Raw genomic sequence first — 19,556 nt, 5'->3', positions numbered from 1 at the left:
GTGACACGATTTCATTAGCCACATAATCAGAGTTGAAATAAAAAGAAAACCGGTCTGAAAACATGCATTTTTTAGAAATGTCTGAAAAATCTTTAGCCACCCCAACCTCCACATCCTTACCGGAACATCAAAAGTTTCTTGCGTGTCATCCAGCATCTGAATTTTGATGGAGATGAGTTTTCCTGGTGGTGTCATAGGAGGTTTCTGTCCATGTTCCAAAGTACTGATCCCAGCATTTTCCTGAGCTCCTAACCGGGATCCTGCTGTTGGTCTCTGCTCTGTTTCACCCATGTTTAGAGAAACACGTTTCTTATATCTAATAAAAAGAATAAGGGCAAAGAAGACCATATCACTTATTTGTAAGAGTTGTTGCACATAAGCATTATGGTATATGCACTTACAGCTAATAAACCATATGGACCATTAACACAAAGTAATAACTATTATTATTTTCTTTTTTAATGTATCATATGGAAACAAGAAAAGAAGGCAAACTTTATACTTTTCAAAATACACAGGCTAATCACCTCTGAGGGGTAAGGTTGATAGACTGGATACAGTACTGCACAATGGGAAAGGAGAAGGGAAACAAGACCACATTGGAAACAGAGAACAACAGAACCCAGATTTCAATTAATTATGCTAATTTTTATGTATTTATGAATGAGGCTGTTAGCAGCCACAGCCAGGGCTCCCAGAGAAGGGAGGAAGGTGAGGAAAGCAGGTGGGACAACTCACCACTTGCTGACCATCATTCCCTCCTGGGCATATTCAGCACTTTTTCCTTTGGTCCTTCCAGCCTTCTCTGGCCCTTTGCAGCTGCTACCTTGCTTAAGGGTCTGCAAAGCAGGAAAGCTAATGGGGTACAAGATAACCCCAATTACATGGCCTAAATATTTTGTTCCCTTTGGGGACCAAAGCTGCTCTAGAACCTTGAGCCTGGCCCGATCCCACTGATGGGCCAGGGACTATAAGGATGTGCTGCTGGGAAGTCCAAAAGAAGCCAGAGCAAAAACACTAGTTGGAAAAAAGCAAGGGAAATCTAATTTCCCACAGAGCCCTGTAAGCAGGAGGGGAACACCAAGGAATGCACCTTCCTTGCTATACTAGGGGAAAGCTACACCTGCACCAGCTTGTCTGCACCACTCACTGAACGTGGACGTCTGCTTAGTGTCCATGGAAAGTAACCTCAGAAACTGGCTTGCTAATTTTGTTTCCGTGCAGCTTTCGCACCACATTACACAGCACATTTCTATTAAATAATTATTCTATCCTAAAAAGGGAGCAGAGCTACAACAGTGTTTCAATGTGATTTTTCATTTAACTGACACAACTCCAAGACTTCTTTTTTAATTCAAGGACCATTAGTTTTACTTGTCAAATGTTACACATCATACTAGAATTTTCTTTCTTTTTTTCCTCTTGCCTTTTTACACTCTAGCTGGGTTTCTGATGAAGCCTGCTGCCACTGTCTATTTATCTTTCTTGGTAATTGCATTTCCATCCTGCATGACTTTTACATGCTGATCAATGACCATTAAAAAACATGTAGCACACAAAGAATGGAAATGTAACTTTCCAGCAAAACAGAGGCACAAGAAGAATACTGCCAATCATTGTCTGGCTTTTAATCTGAGGATACAAAATGAGAAGCCTATGGGAAAAACAGGAAGCACAAGATAGACTACGTACTAGTGAATGCATCATCAGTTCTACAGTATACTATAAGGAACAGTGCCATGTAATAAAGTACCAGTTCCCTCTGTAAGGACAAAATAAAAACAGCCCTATCTTCAGTAGGACATACTATTTACTACATATCGTCTGTAGTCAGCACTGGGGAGGCCACACCTCAAATACTGTGTTCAGTTTTGGGCCCCCCACCACAAGGACATCGAGGTGCTGGAGCATGTCCAGAGAATGGCAAAGAAGCTGGTGAAGGGTCTGGAGAGCACGTCTTATGAGGAGAGGCTGAGGGAACTGAGGTTGTTTAGCCTGGAGAAGAGGTGGCTGAGGGGAGACCTTATCGCTCTCTGCAACTACCTGAAAGGAGGGTGTAGCGAGGTGGGTGTTGGTCTCTTCTCCCAAGTTACTAGCAATAGGACGAGAGGAAACGGCCTCAAGCTGCGCCAGGGGAGGTTTAGATTGGATATTAGGGAAAATATTTTTGCTGAAAGAGTGGTCAGGCATTGGAACAGGCTGCCCAGAGAGGTGGTGGGGTCACCATCCCTGGAGGTGTTAAAAAAAATGAGTAGACGTGGGGCCTCAGGGCATGGTTTAGGAGGCATGGTGGTGTTGGGTTGACGGTTGGACTTGACGATCTTAGAGGTCTTTTCCAACCTTAATGATTCTGTGATTCTATGTCCTGACTAATTTGTTCCCACAGATTTTTTTCACACAGCAAGTAAAAAGTAGACATTTTTAAAAAGCACTTTGATCAAAAGAAAAAATAAAAAGTGTTAGCTGAGAAGGAAAGGAATAAAAAAATTAGGGATCACACACTTCTACATATCAGTTCAACAGGTACAAGTGAAGGAGAACAAAAACTCATTGCAGACAAACTTTTGCAACAAAGCAGCACTATCCTACCCAACAGGGTTGGAAAGACTAGTGAAATCTATCCAAGCATATGTCAGAAACTACTGAGAGACAAATTTTTCCTCAGTTGGCACTGTAATCTAAAATGTAAAAAGAATAATTTAAAATAATAAAATTGATTTCATTGAATTAAATGAAAACCTTTTTATGAGACAAGAAGTGCCAACAAGAAAGCTGCAGTTGGAGGCAGGAATTCTAGAAGAAAAGACACCAATTGTCTATATGTAGCAAGACTCCAGGCCTAATTACAGATACACCTGGTTTGCATGCATGTGGAGTACACAGGGACATTTAAAAAGGTAACACATGCACCCTGTCTAGAAGTGCCACCGCACACAAAGATACTGGTCTATGTCCTTCTTAATTCAAAAGCTATTTTAAGAGCTCTTCTGAATCCACCATATACTACAGAAGGCACCAACACAGCACAAAGAACCTCTACAATTGCTGGCTTACTACGGTAGTTTTCAGCTAGGTATGGACATTTAAAGTGGATGAAGAAAAAATTTGTTCTTTCCATTAAATCCTAAACAGAGGTATCAATCCAGGCAGTTCAAGTGATAACATTAAACAGTAAACACAAGGAAGTATTACAGAGCTTGAACCTTTCTATAAATGTTCTTTTGACTAAATGATCTAGTGGCCCACACAGATATTCAGACAGGCCAATAAAATCAGTGAAACAAGGAAAAAAGACCCAAATTTAGGAGCCAAAAAAAATCACGGAGGAAAAGTACAAGCCAAACCACTCCATGTATACAGCTGAGAGGTTTTTTTATTATTATTATTATTATTATTAACAGTTGGTAATATAGAAACTCTTGTAATATGTATATATTGAACCATTCAGTTACACATGCACACTTCCCTTTGGAAGCAAAAATCTTTTAAGAAGTATTGGCCGCCCTCATCACATGCATCTGCTACTTACCAAATTAAAAGCAGACCTTTCCTTTTTTAATCTGTATGTATATTTAAACACCAGAACACTGCATTAGACATTATTTAAGGTTTTTTTTCTGTGTGACACTAGTCTCACTATGGTGCTGTCATAACATCAGCATAGTATCTTTATCATGCCTTAATGTAAAAGAGGCCTTAAAAACTATTACAGTTACCCTCTCTAAAATAATGCAGCATATTGGTCAAGCTGTATACCTTTCTCTAAATCACTTTGATCTAGAAAACTGAGAAGTAAGGTCACAGAATTCAACAGAAGAGTACTAAGCAAACCTGGGGGGATTAGGATGCCTAATGCCTGTCATGATGAGAAGAAGGATCAAGTTTGAATGGAAGATGGAGCATTTTAAAGACACTCTAGTAGGAAGAAGACATTGATTAATTGGGGAAGGTATTTATGGAGGAGAAAAAGCAGTGCCACCAGACTCCAACACACGTAGCTCTAAGCAAAATATAAGTGGAGGTAGACAACTTGTATGGGAGTCAAGAGAGTGGAAAATAAAACGAACACATCTGAACTCTGAAAATTAAGAGTTTCTGCCTGGTCTTTTTGACAGCTAGTGAAACCCAGGGCCAAAATCGCATCAATTGTTTCTGCTGCAGATTCGCTGGGTGTCAGTGCCCTTCTCAGCAGTGCTGTAGCATCTGCAAAGACAGAGAGAGACTGCTGCAGCGAGCTAACCTGCATCCCAACCTGTGCGAGGGAAGAAGTTACCCGAGACGGCTGAGCTGCCCAGGGGGGAGGCTTGGACCCTCCTGCTCCTTGCCTTGCACCAACTCCCACCTTTCTCAGACCCTTCGCTGAGCCAATGCACCTTGCTAACCCAAAAACAACTCTTTGTTCATTCTTTGCTGGGTTAGCAACTTAAATCAGCTCTCAGCAGCCTGACAAACCTTGAGCTGAGGTGAGCTAAGCCCAGCCAGCTGCTGGTAGGCCACTGGACTGACTCAAGCCACCTCACCTAACTCTAGAACACCTGGAAGGCACAAAAAGCTACCAGTGCCATTAGATAGATTAGTAAATGTGGTTTTGTCCTAACCACGTGTTAACAATCCTTTCACACCGATACTAAATGTTTAGATAAAAATCTTAAGTTCCGTATATACTTATGCAGTAGCTGGACAAAGGCCATGATGTGGTTCAGCATAAAGCCATTTTAGTTCTCCATGTCCAAAACAGGCACATTTTATAGTACTGGAAAGGTTCAGACCAATTAAAGTTTCCATGTATTTTTCTTTGGCAGGATGAACTGACTTAGTCTAAAGGGAGTTAGGAGTATAAACAGCACTTTTTTTGGGGTGGGGGTGGGAAATAAAGGGTTACAAAAATTACAAAATACTGAGGAAAAGAGAAGCAATAAGCCACTGTTAGAAACATAAACAGAGCTCATGTTGGAATAGCTGCTAATCTGATCTGTTAACTACTCTGCTCTTCTAGATCAGGCAATGAGGTTTGGACATTTGATGCAAGAGATTCCTGAAGACTCCTGTTAGAGGAGGGAAATGGTACCAGGTATCTAGGCCTTTTCCACTTTTTTCTTTTTCCTTCGCTCAAACACATTTTCACAGCACAAAACAGAAGGTAGCATGCTGTTCGCTATACTCCTTTTAAAGGTGGGGAAGCCTGAGGCACAGTAGGATGATGTGACTGGCCTGTAAAGTCACCAAGCAGACCAGCTGCAGAGCTAAAGCTGCAGTCAAGGCTTCCCAGATGCTGGTCCAACACTGCCTCCCAAATTATACGGCAATGAAACATTTGCAAGAGATTTAAGTAATCAATGTAATACCAGATGAGATGACTCAAACAGACTCAATGGCTTATGAACCGTCAGTAAGAACTAGGAAGGCACCAGAGGACGAGACAGGAACAAATTCAATCCAGATCTTCCATAGGATAATGAATGTGTAGGAGCAAAGAGAAAGAGGGCCAATCCAGGCAAACTGCTCATACATGCTTTTAACTCTCAGCTTCTTGTAAAACTTTTGGAAAGCCTCGGCTGTGGAGAGGACTACAGTGAATACTGCTAACATTCAAGTACTCATCTTCAGTTCTAAACACCTTCATATTTACAGAAAAACATCAAACTTGACAAATTGGACTAAGTTTAAGGAATCATAATAAATTATAGACAGGATAAACATGCAGAGGTCACACGAGAAGGGCTAGAGGGAGCAGCTGTAGCAAAGCTAACTGTGAGGGTGAAGATGCCATCTCTCTACAGGGCCCAGTCCACCCTTCTCCAGACTTTAATGCTCCAAAGCAGAGCGAGCAGGATGTGCCTGCACCCCAGCCACTCCACTGCAGAAGCAACTGCTATCAACCAAGCCCACTTCTCATATGATGCACTGATCCTTCATATTTCCTTTTCCCTCCTCTTGGGTAACAGCAAAGTGGGTATAAATTCATAGCCCTGCCAAAAAGCACATAGACCTGTATACCTTCAGTGAGGGAAAATTCTATACCCACAGCATAAATTGTCAGTGACACTGCATTTTCATTAATACACCAGAATTACCGTGTTCATGTACCATAAACATGAAATATGGAAGCAAGTTTCTTTATTGTTATTTTCTTAATGTATGTTAAAATAATATAACAAGGCAAGAGGACCAGGAAGAGTGAAACCAAATTCAGTCTGAAATTATGTGGAACAGAGAGAGGGCCAGTATGGCTCAGGTTTTTATATTTTGTGAAACGTCATCCCAATTAATTTCTGCAAGCGCAGACTTGTACAAAGCAAATACATCTGTAACAAAAAAAAAAAAAGGAAGTTCTTCAGCTAAATAACATTAATATGATTTCTTTGCTAAAAACCACAATTTTGAAAGTTATGAGGAATCAGTGCCAAAGAAAGAAACCATCCCCAGCGCTTGCTCAGCAGAGAGCTCGTGCGCACCAGGCACAGCCGTGGTGAAAGTCAACCCGCAGGTAGCAGACATGATGCACATGGCTAGCCATCACAGCAGTAAATGGCAAATTTTCAAGTCACGCTAAATGAAGTGACTGGATCAGTCCTGTTCCAAGCAAACAACGGTAACCAGAATTTGCTTCTTGAGCAGGAGTCACCAGGTACCCCATGGGACAGTTGTGTGGGAATACCTAGAGATGACAGATTTATCCTTTTCACAAATACAGATCAAACACAATTTGGAGGAAGGAGAAGTCCGCAGCAGAGCCGGGGGATTTTTCTGAAAGCTTGTAGTCACCATTGTCTTATGAGTCTTCGGCATTTCCTCATGGGAGAATATTGAGCATTTCTTAGAAATTCGACTCTTTAACGTCTGATTTTCTTAAGGAACTACCAAAACCCACGAACAATTGCCTCACTAACACAACATTTGTACTTCACATTACTCTGCACAGAATCTTGTACACCCTTGAAATTACATGAAGGTCCATACATTACAAATCTGACACAAATCCAGAAACTTTTCATTAGGCTAGTGGACCAGCATATTTGTGGAAGCAAAGAAATGTGACACCAACAGCACTTAATAGAAAAATAGCTCAAGCTTGAAGGGCAGTAGTACAGACACAGGTGCTGGGTGTCTGCTTCTCTGCTTGCACCCAGCAGACTAACCTTGGTCACCCAGCCTCCAACGGAAATATTGCAAGAAAAGGTGGTTTCTGTATTCCTGTTCAGACTGCTGTCTGTCCTTTCTGCTCACGTCCACAATATTCAGATAGAGAAGGAAGTATAATAAAAAGCCAATTCTTTTGTACCATAGAGCTATCTTCTGGGATTAAAAATAAGCAGCATTGTAAACGATGGCTATTTCATGAAGTCAGAAGTAGGGAGGCTCAAGGTGAGGTACGTTCAAGGAGGTGAGCATTAGAGGCTCACATCTAATCCCCTGCACAGTCAGTGGAGAACAGGATAGTGGGGGAGCTCCTAAACTGGGCTTACCTTCTAAACACAGATTTATTTTTTCTTATTCCTGTCCCTACAGACACAGAAAATTAACCTCTTAAAGCCTGCCTGCCTAAGAAAACACCATGGCTGTCTACTTTTTACAGCTGGATATTCTTAGCGTTCTGCAGACTTCCTAAAATTTGCAGCAATAAGAAATGCCCTTAATTAAGGCAGACTATCCATAGTAGAATAAAATTCATCACCTTTCATGAAAGTAAAGACAGCCCACAAAGTTACCCCTCTTGGTCAGACTCTGAAAACCTCTAAATCATACTGTCTTGTCCCTTGACCCAGTTTCTATGGTATGGTCATGTAGATGGAGAGATTAAGTACTCAGATTTGTAGAGCAATACAATACACTTAGTTGTTAACACCAAACTAGCTAGAACAAGAACCAATGTCAAATTTAGGGACCTAAGCAGTAAGTAACACAAAGCTTTACAAACTCAAACCATTCAGTATGCCAATAATGTGACCTGAAATCCAGAATAATGAACATTTATGTATGTACAGGACAAAAAACCTACCTCTTGCAAGCCTATCTGTACAGCATTCAGAGCGCCTGCATTCATTACTGCTTCTACCTTTAGGGCCATTCAGCTTCCAGCTAGAGCTCATTTATCTTCATTGCATTCAGGTCCTAAAGCTGTTTGCAATTCTGCGGCGCTAGCAGCTGTCCCAGATTCGAAGTCTTTTGCCAGATGTCAGCAAAGAGCAGTCCCATCCCACACAAATCTGATGTATGCTATCTTTTTTCCTCAACCACACACCTGTCAGTAGATCTATCAACAAGTGCAGTAATAGATTTCTGTATGCTTTTGCAATTGCCTCTGTGAAAAAACTCATCCCTTAAGCATCAATATGGATTGTTCTGTAAATCAAGCCAGTCTAGTCTACAAATATTTTTTTAAACCCACAAAATTAAAATTACTTTTGATGACTGTCAAGGATATTACCCAAGACAGTTTAATTTTATTGATTTGCTGCACGCTGTTTTCTGGACAACCTTGCATTAGAAACTTCTTGCAGGCAAGGAACATTTCTTTTTCTTCCCTGTATCTCACACAAGCAAGCAAAGACATCATATATATGTAAGTAAGCAATTAAGTGAAGCCTTCATATGCGCACCCTCTCAAAGGAACATCTGGGAAAACCCTTCATACAAGTTACTCTTGGGACTGGTTGTAACTGTTTCCCAACCTCTAGGGACTTGTCTTCACTATTTATTCTTCATGACACCTTCATGGTACCCTTGTACCACGATCAATGCTATTTACTTGAATGAGGAATGCCAAATATCCTATTCAAACCAACACAACCAATTTCAAAGTTTTTTTCTTCAGGTTTTAAATCAGCCAACTTGAAGGCACCGTACAAACAGGTAATTCTGGCTACTCCTGGAAAGAACATTAATGTCTCATCTACTAAGTCAAGGGGATGACTAGCTCCAACTGCTCAGTTAGTGACTCTCCGCCATCAACTGTGTTTTCTCTTCAAATCCAAAGGCACAGTCTGAGCAAAATGGGGAGCTCCTGGAGCCATTAATCCCTTAACAGCTCAGAGGGAGATATTTCTACACAAATGCTTCATTTGTTATTAGACACATGAAAATTTGAATTAAATATTGCCCACTTGCTTTGCATTTATTGTTTCACTGTTTTATAGCTTATTTGTACATGAAGTTCAACACAGTGTTTTCTTTGAAAATACTTCCCTGCCACTTTACTTTCAAAAAAATAATAGATCACATCTTTTCTACAAAATTTCTGCTTTATCTCAGGGAAAGGGGAGAGGATATTTCTTCTTTTCTGTGAAACTTACAACCTGCTTTCTGAGATGTTTTTCAACCTGTTGTCAAAACTGCCTGCAAAACAAATTATGCTTAGGAAGAAGTTGAAAGCTACTGGTATCATATACTCATACTCGATTTCCCCTTCCATTTTGCATAGCCTGTTTGTGCCAATTCTGTCACTAAAACCTTTGAAAAAGTAAAACTCAACATGGTTGCACAAGTGACAAAATGCAATTAAAAAAAAATAAATCCGGGGGGGTGGGGAATCAGGAGTAAAGAGTGCATGAAATCCACGTTGAAGTCACCCAGCTAGTCCTTCACTGATGACTAAATGCATTGTTGTCAAAGCGACAAAGTACACGTTATCATTTTACGAAGTCCTAAAGCATTTTAAAGTTGAGATATAAAAGCATCATCATGTGGGCAAAAAGCTATTTCAAATTATGGACAGAAAGACTGTGGAAGCTTTACTGTCACATAGTAAATGCTAGAAACATATAAAGGGATTTTAAGAAAACCTCTCCTTGTGTTTCCAGCCAGCACAGAGTTTCTTGATCAACTGGGTCATCACCTAAGCCCAGTTTGTCACTGGGAAACAAAAGTAAAGTGGGTAAGAACTTAAAGCAGTTTGGTGGTTCAACAGTAGTACAAATCACTCCTGAAGCCATTAAAAGTATTTTCCAAAACACTTTCATGCCATCACTTTGCATAAATAAAGCTGTTGTACCAGCTGGAGTGCTCTGGGCTCATTCACCCGTACAACACCTCATGTGAAAGCCAAGCCGAATATGCTTATAGTAGAAGAAAGTAATCCGATTTAGTTCCAGATTTAACAGAATTCTGAAAGCGATCCAGCAACTCATACCTAGTCTCAAGCATAATGCAGACATTTTCCATGAAATAAAAACATGTCACAAGAATAAATAAGACAGTACATTAATACTACTGTTCAGCAGTTGGGGGGGGGTGGGGGGTGGAATCTGATAGAGTCCTGTTTTTGAGAAATAAAACAGGTTGGGGGAAATACTATTTCTTCTGAACCAAGTATGAGTATATAGTAGAGATATTCATGCTGCCTACATGCAAGCTGGCTCCTCCGGAGAGCTGTTAAGCACCAGAGCCTAATTCGGGCATTCAATGGCCCTTCAGAAGGAGCTTCTCCCTTCCTTGACCATGCAGACCCCTAGCAGAAGGCGCAAATGCAGTGGTCAGCATGCCAAGACCCCGTTCTTTCTCCTGTTGAGAGAGATCAGTTACTCTTTGTTGTGTTGATGGTGTGCTGCATGAATATGGAGCAGAAGCTCACGAGCTTGCCACCATGCATGCTGCGCTGAACAGAAGTGGTACCCTTACGGCCCAGCAGCTCGAAACCATAGAGGACGACAACATCAGTGTTCAGCATTATGCACCCAGGGAAGATGCCTATCCAAACATGTTAAATTGAAGCCATAATGGTCTTGACTAGTTTCCTTTTTGCCCAAAACTTGTGATCAGACTCCCACAGAATTATTACATGGGTCTTCCACAAGGGAAACCATATCTATGGTCACAGTTGTATGTTCAGTGTACAACCCACTATAAAAACAGACAAAATTCCTGCAGGTTTTAAATATTTAAACATCTGTTCCCAAAAGAGACTTTTTATAAGTTTGGTAAACTGCTTGATATAATTGAATATACAGTGATTTTTTGTTTAATTAAGTCCTTCACTAGAAGCCTTTATTGTGCTTGACCAAGGAAATACACACTTGGTAATGACACAATTTCCAGTAAGAAATGCTTGTACCATGAAGAAAAAAAAAATTGCTTTATTATGTAGTGCTGTTTAGAAATCAACTTAATAGATTCCTTGGCATCCTGGTGGAGATATAAACAGATCATGAGGTATGACTATATAATATCCAGATTCAGATACCCTATAGTGTTTTAAAATGTCTATTCTTCCTTTGAAAATTATTCTAAAAATTTTAGAAACCTAAGCAAGTTTGAAAGTTTTGCTATCTCATTTCTCTTTGTGTGAATACTTGAACCACTAAAAGATCACTGGAGAAACTACCTGTGCTGAACAGCACAGCCTAGACACTGTCTGCCCGTTTGTCTGATGACAGCTCTCCTGATCTTTCAAGATACAGTGCTTCTCTGTCTTTAGATAATTGATAACACTGTATTTATTCTGTGAACAGCTATCAGAGATACTGTGAGACAGAGATACAGATATACTGCTGCCACAGGTAAGTCCTCATTTTATGTCTAAAATACTAGTACCGTGTATACTGCATGAAGACAGACTAGGGTTGGTTTTCATAGATCAATTTAGGCCAAAATAGCTCTGTTAGCTGCTGTTGTGTCTGCAAAATAAACTGCTTTTCCCACCATAACTTACTTCACAATGAAAACTGGCATAAGCTGCTCCAAAACACATCACTATTATTGCAAGCTTTAGAAGCTGTACCAAGAGAAGAGCCTGCCTGTTCAATCATCCCATCATCTCTTCATCAACAAACCTATTTCAGTGCAGATTATATCCCTGTGGTTTCTGTTACATCCCTGTGGCTTCTGTTATATTTCAAAACTAATTACTCACCTGCTTAGAAGTGTGAAAAAACATTATCTGTGGAATCTGTACTTTCTACTATTGAAGGGGACAATGAAAAGCATCAGTTCTCTTGTTCTGCTCTATTCCTTGCAGCATTTGCAAGGAAAGAAAGCAGAAATACTGCCAAAGCAGCCCACCAGTCTGCACTGATCACAGTATCATCGGAAGTAACACTCCAAAACAGCTGTTATAATCTGAGCAAGATGGAGAAGCATAAGACTCAGATCCTTTTTTAAAATTAAGACATCAAGAGGTATAGAAGTCATCAGCGAAAGGTCAAGCAGAAAGAGGGACATGGTAAATAATATATTTCAAATCATTCAAAGTGAACGCTGCCTGAAAGATTTTGAAAGGTCCTTGCACTAAATACAAGGCTCCCAATAAAGCAGCACAGCAGAGCACTCTGCTGCGCCAGGCAAACAGGGAGACTGGTGTTAGATTGCTCTTCCTTAGGAGAACATTGTATACTCCTCATATTCCTTTCTTGGCTCCCAAGTCTCAACTAACTTTAGATTATGCTGAACTCAGAAAGCAGCTTTTATACCCATATCCGATGGTAGCATACAGGATACCCATGGCAGGCAAAGACCTATAAAGAGCAAATATCTAGTATCTCCCAGGAGTTTTTCCTGGCTGAGCATGCTTGAACTTCACACACTTTCCCAAACGTCTCCCCACAGGGCGGGTAAGCACACACCAGCCTGGGAACAGAGAAACCCAAGACACCTTTCATTTCCATGGCTGCCCAAACTGGAGCAGGTCCAGGCCCTGGAGGGGAAAGGAGAGTAGAGAGCCCATCTTTCCTGTGCTGGCTGTGGCGGGGCTGCCAGCACCCGGGCAGCGAGGAAGCGGAAGGCGTGCATCTGGAGCACAGCGGGGACGAGCGCCAGACCTAAGGGAGGCAAAGGAGCAGGCTGGGACAAGGACCCCGAAACAGGAGGGAGAGAGCACAATGGGCAGGGAAGGGTGCCAGGGATCCTGAGGCAGTGCACAAAAGGCCACTGCATGTGAGAGAAAAACTGGACAAGGATAGGGAAGGGGGGCTGGGACAGGCAAGGGGTCTGATCTCTGACAAGCAGTTTGGAAGAGAGGAGAAACCGCAGGTGAAAGGTAAGAAAATAAGTAGTCAGGAGCTGGAGACAAGCCCCAAAAAGCACAAAAAGGATTGTCAGGAAGGACAAGACAAATGAGAGAAAGAAGTGCTCTTCGACAGAGGACTAAGTCCATTTCCTTCCACAGCTGGGACCTGAAATCAACAGTCCTGTCCTGCACGTGTGCAACAGCTCAGGGGCCTGCCTCTCTCACAGCAGAGAGCCACACAGGGGGTCTGCTGCCGCTGCCACTCATGTCTCTCACCCCAGCACCAGAAATCTCCAGTGAAGGAGTATAATTTACAGCTGCTATGGCAGCATTCATTTTCATACTAAATGGATTTTCATGTCTTTTCTTTCAATATGGGAAAATTGCACACCTTACAGGAAGAGTTAGGAACTAGAAATTGCTTGCCTTAAAGTATATGATGAACTGCAAAGTAACCCCTTCCTACTCTTGCACACCCTAACATGCACTGATTTCCCTCCCTGGCCCTGCCAAGCACCACTCTGCCTCTTTCACCACGCAGGGGAGCACAGCCAGTTATTGAGATGGCACTCAGGATTTACTTTTTCCTCCCTGTTGTATACTTAAGGCTTATCAACTACAGGTACTCTGCTAAGACAAAACTAACAGCTATCTTCCTGAGCTTGCTGTATAGTGGGCTGATTTACTCTCTCAAAAAGTTCTTACTCTAACACTACATGATACTCTTGTGAGAGGATGAGGCATCACATTATCCTTACTTCATATACAGGGAATTACAGACAGAAAACCCAGGTCCTCAAGACTCACAGATACTGGCTCCACTGTGGGTTTGGACTCTAAACCCATTTATTGACCTAGGTCAAACAGACTGAAGTCCAAAGCAAGCCCACTGATTCTGTATTCCCAGACTGAAACTCTTACAGTCAAATCATTTTTCAGGTATTTCACATCCCACAGCTTTCTTCACATGTGATTACAGATCCTTTTGATACAGGCTGCATCCAGGAGCACGAGGCTTTCTGAAAACTGGCTCATGAATCTCAAGTTTTCTCAAGAGTTTAACTATTTTCTGGGTGTTTAAGCCAATTCCTAACAACACAGGGAACTGAAGAATTGAATCCAGTTCCTTAAAAGCAGGAGGCCATCAGCTCTCTTCAGCCACCCTCCTCTTCCAATATCTGCAAAAGGCAAGGAATGAGACCTTCCTCACAGACTGTATTGTAATACACAACAGTACATTGCTGTAGGACAACTACCATACCCAACAAACAAGATGGAGATCATGAAAGGGAGAAAAATGTAACTAAATAATTAAAGATTGTGTCATAAGTCACAAAAAGGGAGAATTACTGCTTTTCCACTATGGACTTTTGCTTTGCAACCTTAATCGTGTTCTTTAAACATAATATAATTATATTTGAAGTATTAAGATGCTTTGACTTCTTGAACAAACATTAAAGAAAGCAAGCAACATGACTGGCACTACATTAAGAGGCCAGAAAACAGTAGCTTCATTTTCATTCTTCCTGAACATGAGTACTCCGATTACTACAAGGTCTGCAAGGGAAGCATCTGCCTTCAAATAGCACCTCGTTAACCAGACAAAACAAACAGCAATTATTTTGGCATTGCTTTCACCTTGCTCCCAACTTTTCTATCCCTGTAGATGCACACAGCAACCTAAGAGCTCATCCCTGCCTTAGCTCCTCCATACATACTCCCTCATCTCTTCCCCATCTCTGCTTCTAGTCATCCACCACCCCGTTAGACACACACCCCTCAGTCTCTGCATCTTTCAGCAGAGGAGGTAAGCACCCATGTAAAGCTCTGGCCATACTTCAGGAGCATGCACACACAGAAGCATTCCCATGTGGAGCGCACTGGTGTGCCCCGAGCAGCGTCAGGGAGCAAGAAAACGGCTGGAAGGGTTGGGAACAAAAATGGATGAAAAATTATAGCATTTGAAACACAAGTGATGGATAGATGGGAAGGGAAAGAGATGATCATCTACTGTGTGTTGATGTAATATTATGGAGGTTGATTTATTTTATGTAAATTCACGCATAGAATATTTCCAGGAGTTTAAATCATTACAGGAGAAGGGAGGTCCACTTAAAGAATACATAAACATCTGTGAGGTATGGAAAATTTTCCCCTCTAGCATCAGATAGGGTTATATTTTCAAAGGGTCACTAACATGGCCTGGATCTGCAATCTGGGCTGGTCAGCATGAAGCAGTCTGCACTCCTCCTCAGGGGAGGCACGACCAAACACAGATGGTAGTCATCCTCCCATCCCTGGGGGCAGCTAGGAACTCCTTCAGCTTTGATTTGGGTTGGGAAATTGAAAATAACTCAGTGTGAAAATACTGCATGGCTACTCCTTATAGCCACGGACCCCTGTATTTTGTGGAAATCTCAGTGAGTATCCTTCAAACGGATGGCACACTCACCTCTGTTCCAAGAGGAGTGGCATGGTTCCTCAGAACAACAACAAAATGGCACCTTGACCCTCCTGTGCCCCTGCCCCAAATACTCTGCCCTGGACTGGTGATGAACAGGCCATGGCAGGTCCCTGCCTCTGTGGAAAGCTGAGAAGGCATGTTTCCTTCATCTGTATTTGAGGGCTGCTTTTCCACTCCTCGCCAGCTGCCGAAGTCAGGCACATAAATACTGCAGGATATCACACAGAGGAACAGGAAAGCGTAGGCATATATTGCAGCTACCAAGTGCAATGCAGCATGCAAGAAACAGAAAAGACTTCATAGCAAAACATCAAAAATTCAACTGTCAGGCTGTATCTGACCCTTCTACCCCTACATACACACATACTCCTGGATAAGGTTTAATCTCTTCCAAATAGCATTTCTTAAATTGTCCTAAACACATTTACACTGTCCAACCAGACAAGAAGAATCACCATCTACAGTCCTATCTATCCTGTACCACCTTCTTAAATATACAAATTTTGTCCAATATAGTATATGGAAAGAAGCAGCTACAACTCTGATCAGTTCAGAAACATGGGAAAAATTGAAAGTATTTACAACCAGTAAATAATCCAAGAAAGTGAAGGAAATAGCAATGCTCTGCAGCCATTCACTAACATATTTGCACCCTGGCATCAAATAAGCCCTCCTCCATTTAGTCTCCACAGAGAAAGGTTAGGGCACCCTGACCACAAAAGCAGCAGCAGGAAGAAAGAAAAAGGCCTGGTACTGACAACAAAACATACAAATCAATAAACTTACCGCAGCTTCCCTTGGGCACTCAAAGCCTTGGTCATGAAAAATGGATTTGCAGAACTGACACCTTGTTTGCTATAGAATCTGCTAAGAGACCACACGGGATTTTTCCCTCTTTGCAATTCAACACAGAATGCTTTCCCTTCACTCCAAAACTTGTCACTAGAAGATAGGGAGTTGATGAGTCTGCTGTGGGGCTATTTGCTTACTTTCCAACATAAATAGGCACGCTGCGAACCTCAGGAGCTGCACACTGACTACAGGGCCTGTAACACAATACCTCCCCTCTTAGCTTTTGGCCCATCAGTTCAACAGGAAGCAATGCAGGAAATCCAAGGCATTGGTGTGATTCCAATCCATGCCCTTCCTGTCTGGGGACAGAGATCTAAAAGCATCTGGGACTCCTGCTAACAGAAACAGTCAACACCTCTGGGCAGGGGGAAGGAGGGAAATTCAACCACCCAACCCAAAGCTAAGCATCGTTTAGCCAGTACACATCAGAAGTGACCATATGAACTGCCAATCAGCACTCCACCTCCATTTTTCTGACGTACATAGACAAAACACACTGCAATCAGGAGGTAGTGAAGCCATGCCCAAGCAAGCTCTAAGCAAGCCAGCTAAGTGATCGTGCCCCTATACTTGGACTGGTGAGGCCGCACCTCAAATACTGTGTTCAGTTTTGGGCCCCTCACTACAAAAGGGATATTGAGGGGCTGGAGTGTGTTCAGAGAAGGGCAACGAAGATGGTAAAGGGTCTGAAGAGCAGATCTTATGAGGGAGCTGGGGTTGTTTAGCCTGGAGAAGAGGAGGCTGAGGGGAGACCTTATTCTCTACAACTACCTGAAAAGAGGCTGTAGTGAGGAGGGTGTTGGTCTCTTGTCCCAGGTTACTAGTGACAGGATGGGAGGAAATGGCCTCAGCCGTGTCAGGGAGGTTTAGATTGGATATCAGGAAAAACTTCTTCACTGAAAGAGTGGTCAGGCATTGGAACAGGCTGCCCAGAGAGGTGGTGGAGTCACCATCCCTGGAGGTGATCAAAAAAAGCGTAGACGTGGCACTTGAGGGCATGGTTTAGGAGACATGGTGATGTTCGCCTGACGGTTGGACTTGATGATCTTAGAGGTTTTTTCCAACCTTAATGATTCTGTGATTCTAAGGTTGTGTAGCTGTCATGCTGCCTCAGTGAGGATACCAAGAAGGGGAAGCAGCGGTCACCCGGTGTGCCTCCCCTAGCTCCTTGCTGCTGCAGCTCAAGCACCACTGTACAGAAAGCAGTAGTTCAAAACTTATCCTGCTACAGTTACAGCCATGATCCTTAATCTGTTTGCAACATCACAGTTGTGGGGTTGTAGGACAGAGTTATCCTCTCATTAAAGCATCCATCCAGCCTGACTCTGGTAGAGAAGCCTGTTCAGGCAGCAGTGCAGGCTGCTAAAGGCACATCATTACGTACTTTGTCCGTTTCTGCTGCTGAGCACAGGGCAACATCAAGTTTATAATTTCCAAAGGTATCCCCAGGATGGTCCCTTACACACAGCTTGGACTATTGCACCAGCTTGTAATAAGCTACAGCTACCAGAGCAGCACTACTCAAGTGTAAGAGACAGGAGCAGGAGGTAATAGCCTTGGCACACAACCAGGGAAGTCACTCCCCAATATATTAGATACTACGACGAACCTTCCTCTTTCAAACAAAACATCAAATAAATTTGCTTGACCTGTCAGTCAGTAAATCCATAACAAAAATATACAAACAAAAAAGGAAATTCCAATTAGTTAGAGAGCTGGGAGAGGGAGAGAAGGGAGGAGAATATTCTTTCCTGTATCTATTTTTAGGCTACATAAGGCTGTCTGAAACCATGGCAATGAACCTGCTATAAATCCCCTCACCAGCTCAATGTTTTGTTTCCTTATAGACAAGGATAAATGAGCACGTACTACAGATTAAATGGTCTAAACCAGAAATGAATCAACTATAGCAGGCTACTGGAAATGCATTTGTCAGTTACAAAAACTACTGGTTAAGAGAGGTAGGAGTAGCAGATCAGAGAGACCAACCACTCAACAACCTGATACCTAGTAAGAAATCCTTTACAGCTCTGATAAACAGCACCAAAGAGAGGCCAGCCTCCAGACAGCAGCTCTCCACCACCACCTCCTTCTGGGTGTATTTTGACATCAACAGTTGCACCCTCAGCACCCAGATTCACTCTTCAGGCTGGGCCCCCATGATCCAGCCACAGAGGTCATGCCCCCAGTTCGGCATTACCTTTCCTCTGTGCCAGAAGCAAGGCTGTCTGTCAGGTTACTCTCTAAGATCTGGGGTCTGGGCTGAAAAGAACAGGACCTGGTGGCACTGAGACAGTGGGTACCAGGCACCTGAAGGCTGTGATCGCTTACCTAATTGCTTTGGCTAACTGTACCTAAAGTTTCTAAGAAGTTTGCAAGCCTTCCTACACAGAGGCAGCATTTCTGAAAAAGAATGGTGGGCTTATACTTACTGAAGCACAAATTTTATTCCATGAAATGTACAAAAGTAGTCTGACAAAGTTTTTATACCTGCTATACAGCTACACTCAAAATAATTGCCAAAGAAAGAAAAGATGTTAGAGTCTGCAACTCCTTCAGGAGTGACAGGGAACACTCCCTAAGTCTCCCTCCAGGACTGTAAGAACAAACTTGGGTTTGTATTCTGTTTGGTTTAAAAGGGGAAAACACCCTCACATTTCCCAAAAAACCCTTCATATTTATCCTATCCTGTGACTTACATATGGGGCTATCCCATGCTATTTGATATTGTGTGAAGAATGAGAGCAACCACCTGGCAAAACTGTGGCTCAAATATATTTGGTTCACTTATATGTAATTTTTCTAGTGCTTCTTATTAACAAGACGACGTGGGAGAGAAAGAAACTAGCAGGTTGGGGTTTTTTTATGTATACTCCCTTGGCTTAGAAAAAATTACAAAACAAGAAAGTGGGAAAAAACCTTCGTTCTTTAGCCATTTAAATGAGTCTAAAATCCATCCACAGCTGAACACTTGGATATTTCAATGTAAGCATCAACAGTTTTAAAGAAATATTTCAGAGCTAATAATTCCCATTAACACCTCTACATCTGCTGCTGAAATAACTCATTTTATATTCTTATATGGTTGAAGGTATCAAATTCATCCTGTTTTTTAATCCTTTGACATGCACTCTAGACTGGCTGCCAGACTGTGCTGCTCTGGAGCACTGAAACGAGCTCTGCCACGACAGTTTTGCTTGGTATGTGGAGGAGGAAGACAGAAAACACACCTATCTCAAGACAGTTAATTAGATACCCAGCTCTTTAAAGATCGACATCCCAATTATATTTTGATTCTAC

The 19,556-nt window shown here is 42.1% G+C and overlaps 1 protein-coding gene across 9 annotated transcripts in view; it reads right to left on the bottom strand.

The window, feature by feature from the left end:
- Window positions 1-19,556, bottom strand: part of FARP1 (FERM, ARH/RhoGEF and pleckstrin domain protein 1) — a 225,672-nt gene that overhangs the window by 179,536 nt on the left and 26,580 nt on the right. For all 9 annotated transcript variants that reach the window (XM_075089894.1, XM_075089873.1, XM_075089861.1 and 6 more), the window contains exon 2: window positions 121-316. In XM_075089894.1, coding sequence (XP_074945995.1) covers window positions 121-291 — 171 coding nt within the window. In that variant the 5' untranslated portion in view covers window positions 292-316. The remainder of the gene's footprint in view (window positions 1-120; window positions 317-19,556) is intronic.

Source organism: Phalacrocorax aristotelis, chromosome 1, assembly GCF_949628215.1.
Source record: "Phalacrocorax aristotelis chromosome 1, bGulAri2.1, whole genome shotgun sequence".
Lineage (NCBI taxonomy): Eukaryota > Metazoa > Chordata > Aves > Suliformes > Phalacrocoracidae > Phalacrocorax > Phalacrocorax aristotelis.
This window is presented reverse-complemented; position numbering and strand designations above follow the sequence as displayed.